Source organism: Engraulis encrasicolus, unplaced genomic scaffold, assembly GCF_034702125.1.
Source record: "Engraulis encrasicolus isolate BLACKSEA-1 unplaced genomic scaffold, IST_EnEncr_1.0 scaffold_287_np1212, whole genome shotgun sequence".
In the NCBI taxonomy this organism is placed as follows: Eukaryota; Metazoa; Chordata; class Actinopteri; order Clupeiformes; family Engraulidae; genus Engraulis; species Engraulis encrasicolus.
In genome coordinates this window covers 1-7,492 of record NW_026945574.1, presented here as the reverse complement: position 1 = coordinate 7,492, position 7,492 = coordinate 1, and the positions used below count along the sequence as shown (strand labels likewise).

Below are 7,492 nucleotides of genomic sequence, written 5' to 3'. Positions count from 1 at the left end.
TATGTATGTATGTATGTATGTATGTATACATGTATGTCATAGATATTTTTCTTTTTTAATTTCCCAGGTGGATAAATGTGTGGTAGTGTCATTAATAAAACCATATCTAAAAATACTGTAGATAACATTGAAACTTTCCAATGCACCAAAGTCTTGTTCTTCTTTCAAAACTGGGGTATCGAACAAAAAAAATCATGTTTATTTAGGCCTAAATGGCCTAGTCAAGCCAGTTTTACACAACATAATTTACAGTCAAAGTCAAAAAGTCATTTCTCTGTACATAGAAGTAGAAACAAAGATAATAATGATAACATTCACAAACAGTGAACATGCGTTACTACATAAATCATCTGAATATCGCATCATATACAGAAATATATGAAATAAATAAAAACTAAATGGTTGCAATTTCAATCTAATGATTTTGAATCATGCTCATTTTAACTTCAACATACATGTAAGTCAAACAAATATTATAATGACTGCCCGGCCACTGTCATATCTTGTAACTGTGTGACACTAGCAAGATGGGAGAGGTACAGTGGGCCTTTTTTCTCAGTTGTGTATTTTTAGCTGCTTCTCTTCCATACAGGAGTTCTGCATGGTGCCACATCATGACTAAGATTTCAATGCTTTCTGTTTGTCTTGGTATCTAACCGCTTTCTGGGTAGTTTCATCTTTTTCCATCATTTGTAACCACTGCTGTAGTTCCCCAACTCTTTCTGTGTTTCCTGTCTCCTTCATAATCTCAGTCAGAAATTTAACATGAACGTAGGTGACTGCTGAGCCATCTTTCAAAGCATTTAGCTTCAGATCAGTTATATTCTTGTAAGCCTCATCCAGAAATGTTGATAGAGCTTCCTCGTTTACCCTGACTTCATCCTCTTTTTGTTTTTTCATATCAGATTTAGCCTTATGTTCTTTGTAATATTCCTTGTTATTTTGTAAGACATCTCTGGTTCTCCAGACATACTTTTTCCGCTCTTTCACATGCTGCTGAGAGGGACAAAGACCTGTGCACTTGGTGCAACGGCCATTTTCCATAACCTTACACCCCTTGACACCAGAAATGCCCCAGCACTCATCATGGCAGGTCTCTTCACAGACTGGGCAACATGTTGCGTCATATGTTGTCCACCAGGACCCTTCTGGAATATCAACTTTCTCTTTGTAGCTTTCTGTAACTGTCTCTCTAAATACTTGGCTGTCCTCCAGCTCATGCAAGTCATTTTCTGCCTCCTCTAGCTGGGATAGTTTATCCTTATTCTCAGCTATGTTTTTCCTAATGTCTTGGACATTTTCATTAAGCTTCATACGATCGCTCAGAACCTTTTCAGTGATCTTCAGAGATTGTGTTTTCAATCCCTTCAAATGATCCAACAACTCATGTGTGCTTTTTTCCCCCAAGTCCCACTTTGAATTGTAAGTCTCCTTCTGTTTTGCTTGTCTTCTGTCTGACTGAAAATTGTCATAAAGAAAATGATGGGGTTGGTTCTGTTCATTTTTAGGAACAGGCACTTTTGCTTTTTCAGTGGTTGCAAAAACACGGATATGACTCATGTCTTCTGCGTGTGTTATAAACATCACTATGTTGTCCTTGATGTTTTTTCCAAATAAAGACTGAACTGAATCATATATATAGTGCTTCCTATCAGTAAGCACAGTCTCAGTGGATTTCACAACTATACCAATGGCATCGACACAGTAGATTCCATCATAAGAGGACAACAACGTGTGAAGCCTTTTAGCAATCATCTCGTCACCTATCAAACCATCTGTGTCTCCAAAACCAGGTGTATCTAAAATTGAAAAGGATATATTCAATTGTTCAATGAAAATCTCATAAACAGTAAGATGTGTTGTTTTAGATGTAGTCGGGTCACCTTCTTTTTCATCTGAAATCTCAAACCAGATATTGTCTTCCTTTTTTACACCCAAGAAGTAATTCACTAAGCTGTTGATGAGAGTTGTTTTCCCTGTTCCTGTTTCCCCTACCAGCACGATGGTTCTGTTCTTTTTACTGTCATCTCTCTCCCCAAATGTCCATCTTCTCACCATCGGATCACCTTTAACATTTTCTTTCACTGTTTCAAGCTGGTATATTTCTGGTGGTCCTCGGCCTTTCTGACGACATTCCTTCCTCAGGCATTCAATGAGAGACCTTTCAAATAAAGATGAGACAGGAGTGAAATCACAAATACAAATGTATATTATATACAAATAATGTCATAACGTCTGTCACCATCAATTATATCTGACAACCTGACATTGAGGAATCAAATTGTGGTAGGTCTATATAAAACATTTAAGAGCCATAAGACTGTCTGATGCAGTTGAACATGCTATATTGTGGTCTTCAGCAAGAGGTTACAAAAACAATGTTTTCAATTATGGTACATACCTGTTTTTATCTTCATTTCCAAAGTTAATATCCCGAACCTCTGAGTGTGTACTGCTAGCTAAAGAACAAGGCCCTCTGAAATATAGACACAAAAGTGTAATCACTTCAATGTTGTCTTAAAATGAAATGAGTGCATAGTGTGCGACGAGGTGATTACCTTTACAGCATGTTTATCATGAAAGAATCTGTATGATTTTAGTTATCTTGAACATAACATTTGCCCAGGTACGAATTTATAGAAGAAGCCATATAGTATGTATTTTTTGCGTGTGCGTGTGCGCACAGAAAATCACGGGGATGTTTAATTGGATAATCTCCCAAACGGTCAGGATATTTCCGTAATTAATGAAACAAATAGAACAGTGACCATTGGTGAAATAGGCTGTTCATTTGATTTATATATGGCCACTGGTTTTAATGACGAAATGTTGAAGTATCAGCCACGTCTTGAATCAATCATGAGTCTTGGGTGTAACTGCAAATTAGTCCTGTGTTAGGGAGCCTTACAAATATATAAAAAACACATTAAAAAAGAGTAGCCTGCCTAAATAAGAAAAAAGCAAAGCAGCTAGCTAAGTATTGCTCACTTTCTGCAGTTATAGGCAGTTTGTATATATGGAGAAGGAGATGCCACTTGTATCCTTGAAGAGGCTGTAGACCACTATCATTTTGGTATTTATGTAAAAGACACATTATTGCTTCTTTAACATTGTTTGGGGCGCTGTATTGTTTTCTCAATAATTATTGGTCCTCCCAAATAAACAAATCAAACTGTGTGTGTGTGTGTGTGTGTGTGTGTGTGTGTGTGTGTGTGTGTGTGTGTGTGTGTGTGTGTGTGTGTGTGTGTGTGTGTGTGTGTGTGTGTGTGTGTGTGTGTGTGTGTGTGTGTGTGCACGGGTGTAGGTGCGTGTGTGTGCTGGATGTTTAGCAATGTGTATGAAACATAATGAACAAAGCTCCAAAATCAAACGTCAATGATGGATTAAATAACATTTTAGAGCTGGCCCCAACAATTCCTGGTGTATGTGATATTGTACGTTTCTTGCCACCTTCAGCCGACCCAAAACACTGTGGTCGGACAAACAAACATAAATAAAATAAAATAAATAAATAGTTATTCAAGAATAAAGTAGAATACATAGGCTATGTATATCAACTAAAATGAAAATGAAGTAATAATTAAAGGAAGTGGAAGTGCATGTCAGTGGTGTAATGAATATGCAGCCATGAAGAGGTGCGTCTTGAGCTTAGATTTAAAACTGGACAGTGTAGAGCATTGACCACAGACTTACAAGTCAGTGGCATTGAAGAATTGACAGCGGGAGTGCTTTCCATAGCTTGGGGCCAACAACACTGAATGCCCTGTCGCCCATGGTGCGCAGGTGTGTAGAGGGGATGGTAAGGAGGAGTGTGTCGGTGGATCATAGTGTGCGGGCGGGATTGTATGGGGTGAGGAGACTTGTGATGTAGGAGGGAGCAAGGTTGTGCTGGGCCTTGTAGACGAGGAAGAGAATTTTGAACTGGATCCGTGATTGGATGGGAAGGCAGTATAACTCAGAGCCATACAGAGAACAGAGTCAGGCGATCTCCGCTGTGTGCTAGGGCCGACTTCCTCATTAGCAAAATTAGCTGTTTTAGCTTCTCAGTACTGCTCAGCGTTGCGAATGTTAGTGCCTAGTAGTGGGCGTAGCACACAGCAAATGCAATGCGATGCAATGCAGGAATATGACAAAACTTGCTGTTCGTAGTAATAACTAAAATCACAGGTGGTAAAACTGTTGTGATTATCACCACTGAGACATTTGATAGTTTACATATTTGTGGTGATTACCCCGCAGTATAGTTCGTTAGTCCTTATTTTTGGCTGTTAATGTGGTGGTTCTATGTTGAGTCTATGGGAAGACAGCCGCTTTAGGCACGACCTTATCTCGTTGAAAGGCGGGGCTGCAATTTAATTCCTGGTCCTCCAATCGCGTAACTCTGTTCTCTGTATGGCTCTGGTGTAATTGATGAAGGATATGTGTAATGTGATGCCAGGGTCTGGTGTGCGCAAGTAGTCTTGCTGCTGAGTTCTGAATAAATTGACTTTGCAGGGAGACCAGTGAGTAGGGCATTGCTATAGTCCAGTCTGGAGGTTATGAAAGCGTGAATGAGGGTCTCAGCCATGGAGGTAGTATAAGAACTGGAGAAAGTGAACAAGTCCCACATCCAGTCATTTCAATGGGAAATGCTAGGCTAATGAATTCAGCCAAAATTGAAAGAATTTATCTGCTTCAAAGATGGAGCCGTTTCCGCCGACAGTTTACTCAGCCAATTACGTGGCACGTTAATGACTGACTTACGATTGACCAGAAAGATGTATGGAAGACGGGCATTGGACGCATGGAGGTGCCCAACCACACACCTGTATAGGTATGTGTGCCCAACACTAAACTCGTGCACCCACCAATGGCATCCACCCTCTTTGAGTGAAGTGGCGTCGGAAATGAGCAAATTTGTGAGAATTGCGACAAGGCCTTGCTAATCGGCGAAGCTAATCAGCCAAATCCTGACCCCCTGATCTCAGCAGAGGCAGGGGTAAGAGAGGGGCGGAGTCTGGAGATGGTTTTGAGGTGGAAAAACACAGTTTTGGTGATGTGTTTTATATGGGATTCAAAGGAGAGAGAAGAGTCATTGATAATGCAAAGATTTTTTACTTCAGTGGAAGTGGTGGTAAAAAAGTCTGGAATGAAGAACTGAGAGTGAAATTGTAAGAACATGTATTTTGTATAATTGCTACAGGTACTTTGGGAACTAGGGCGCCTAGTCTATCTACAAACCCCAACTCCGGTGAGGTTGGGACGTTTGGTAAACAGTGAATAAAATCAAAATGCTATCATTTTCAAAACATTCAATCTATTCATTAGATGGAGAATAGTGAAAAGACAATATATTAAGTGTTAAAACCGAGAACAAATATTGTTTTGGGGGACATATGAAGAGTTCAGATGCAAAACCCCCTAAGTGCCATTTCAGAAAATAATCTTAATTCATTTTTATTAAATACAAAGCTATCAAAATTGCATATTTTTTTATTTTATTTATGTAATAGAACTATTTATATGTATTATCAAGTACATGAACCTAAACCAAACCAACAACTGGATTCTCTAAAAATATAGAAGTGCAGCTCTTCAGAAATGGAGTTAGGGGTTTTTGCATCTGAACTCTTCATATGTACTCATTTCTAATTTGATAAATTCAACACGTCTCAAAAGAGTTAGGAAGGGGACAATAAATGGCAGCAAATGTCGAGGAAGACTACAAACAAAAGAAAAGACAACACTTAACAGTTAAATACATTAACCGATGAGATGATTTTGTAAAAAACAGTGTTAATTCCTATCTTGGACATGATTTCACCAGCTTAAATGGTGGGTGTATTCCTTGTCCTGTTTTGCAATGTTTTCCTTTCTGTAGTGCTTACAGTGTGACAGGTCTTGATCAAAAGCCCACCATTTTATCACCTGCTGGTCCTTATGATGGAGCTAAACTGTTAAAACATAGTAGAGAATGCAATTTGACCTTACTATGTGGCAGTAATCGAAGATCTCCCTTCAAAATATAATGCATGAGTGGCTTTTCATGCTGTTTAAAACCCATTTATACCATTCAGCACTGTATTTAACTCTACAGATGAGTGAGAACATCTTAACCAATGCACTACTGGACCCGCATGCCATCATGGAGGCTGACTTTTGAAGTTAGCACTAACACAAGTTGGATGGTCCATTTTCACTGTAGCACAGGATGTGCAATGCTCTATTATTGTCAAAAAGAATGGACTTCTACAACTTCTGCTGACTTCTGTAAGCAAAGGACAGTTTCCCATGTCTTCTGGGTCGATTTCAAGTGAGCTCGGGTGCAAAGGAGAATGTTAAACCCCTGTATCATTTGCACGCAATAAGCATTCTTAATATGGTCAATTTTCAATAGCTCTAATTCCTGGAGTGCTAGAGTGAGACTACAGCCAATATATATTTCATGATGTCATGAACCTATACAATGATTTTAGTAACAAAAATATGTCTTATATACACTCAATCGTGGTAAATCAAAGGGAATTCAAAAATGTATGTAATAACTATGGTAATTATTCCCTTTACATCTTTAATTCTGAGTGACTCAGCCTCTCTGTGATGATCTTATACCTGGACACCTATATTGTCCGTCAGTACAATTCATTTTGAAATGTTCTTCTTTGTTGTTTTATCTTATTTGGCTGTTTACTAAATTTCACTGATCCCCGTCCCAACTCTTTTGAGACGTGTTGGATTTATCAAATTAGAAATGAGTACATATGTCCCCCAAAACAATATTTTTTGTCGGTTTTAACACTTAATATGGTGTCTTTTCATTTTTCTCCATCTAATGAATAGATTGAATGTTTTGAAAATGATAGCATTTTGATTTTATTCACTGTTTACCAAACGTCCCAACTTCACCGGAGTTGGGGTTTGTAGATGATTGTTGTGAGCATTGAAGCATATAGCTTTTCTATTAAGGTTACAATAATTTAATGTTGTGTCATGTTTTAATTACATGAATGCTCTTCTTGTAGGTCTTAAACTAGTGAATAAGGCTAAACCAGTATGGCAATGTCATCCTTAATACTATTATGACTGCTACCGATTACACTGTAGTTGTTTTTAAAGTAATTCTTCCCACGTTCCTGTCCTAGGACTTCTTTGGTTGTGACCTACTGATCTTGCCGGTCTGGGCCTGATGCATCTTCTTCGGAAAGGTGGCTCATTTTTCATTTCATCAATTCACCCCTTGTGGTTTGTTTTCTTTATGCCATGATGTATGCCAAACCTATTGGGTCAACAAAGAGAGGATGGAAAAACTTTCATTTGTATTGGGAAAATGAAAGATAAGTAGTCTTCTCTGGCTCTACAAATTACATGAACAACATGGAATACTGGACATGGAGCAGAAATGGATTAGTGTGGAGCTAGAAGTTAGGTTTTTAAGGGTTGTAGGTTCAAATCCCCCCTTACCTCTCCCCACACACTTCCATCCATGGCTGAAGTGCCCTTTACAAGGGACCCC

At 38.7% G+C, this 7,492-nt stretch overlaps 1 protein-coding gene across 1 annotated transcript; it reads right to left on the bottom strand.

Annotated features, from left to right (window-relative positions):
* Positions 1-550: 550 nt before the first annotated feature.
* LOC134443085 (uncharacterized) lies at positions 551-7,250 on the bottom strand. Its single transcript, XM_063193022.1, has 3 exons — positions 7,144-7,250; positions 2,402-2,476; positions 551-2,161 (listed from the first exon to the last, which is right to left on the bottom strand). Exons 1-3 carry the CDS (start codon positions 7,191-7,193, stop codon positions 619-621), a joined length of 1,668 nt encoding a protein of 555 aa, XP_063049092.1. The 5' UTR covers positions 7,194-7,250; the 3' UTR covers positions 551-618.
* Positions 7,251-7,492: the final 242 nt, after the last annotated feature.

Bases quoted from the DNA above. Each gene is read 5' to 3' on its own strand.
- LOC134443085 (XM_063193022.1), bottom strand. From the start codon at position 7,193: ATGAGCCACCTTTCCGAAGAAGATGCATCAGGCCCAGACCGGCAAGAT. The intron at 2,477-7,143 runs GTAGGTCACAAC...TCTATATTTCAG, and splicing joins GGCCCAGACCGGCAAGATCA to AGGGCCTTGTTCTTTAGCTA. The intron at 2,162-2,401 runs GTATGTACCATA...TTTATTTGAAAG, and splicing joins GGAAATGAAGATAAAAACAG to GTCTCTCATTGAATGCCTGA.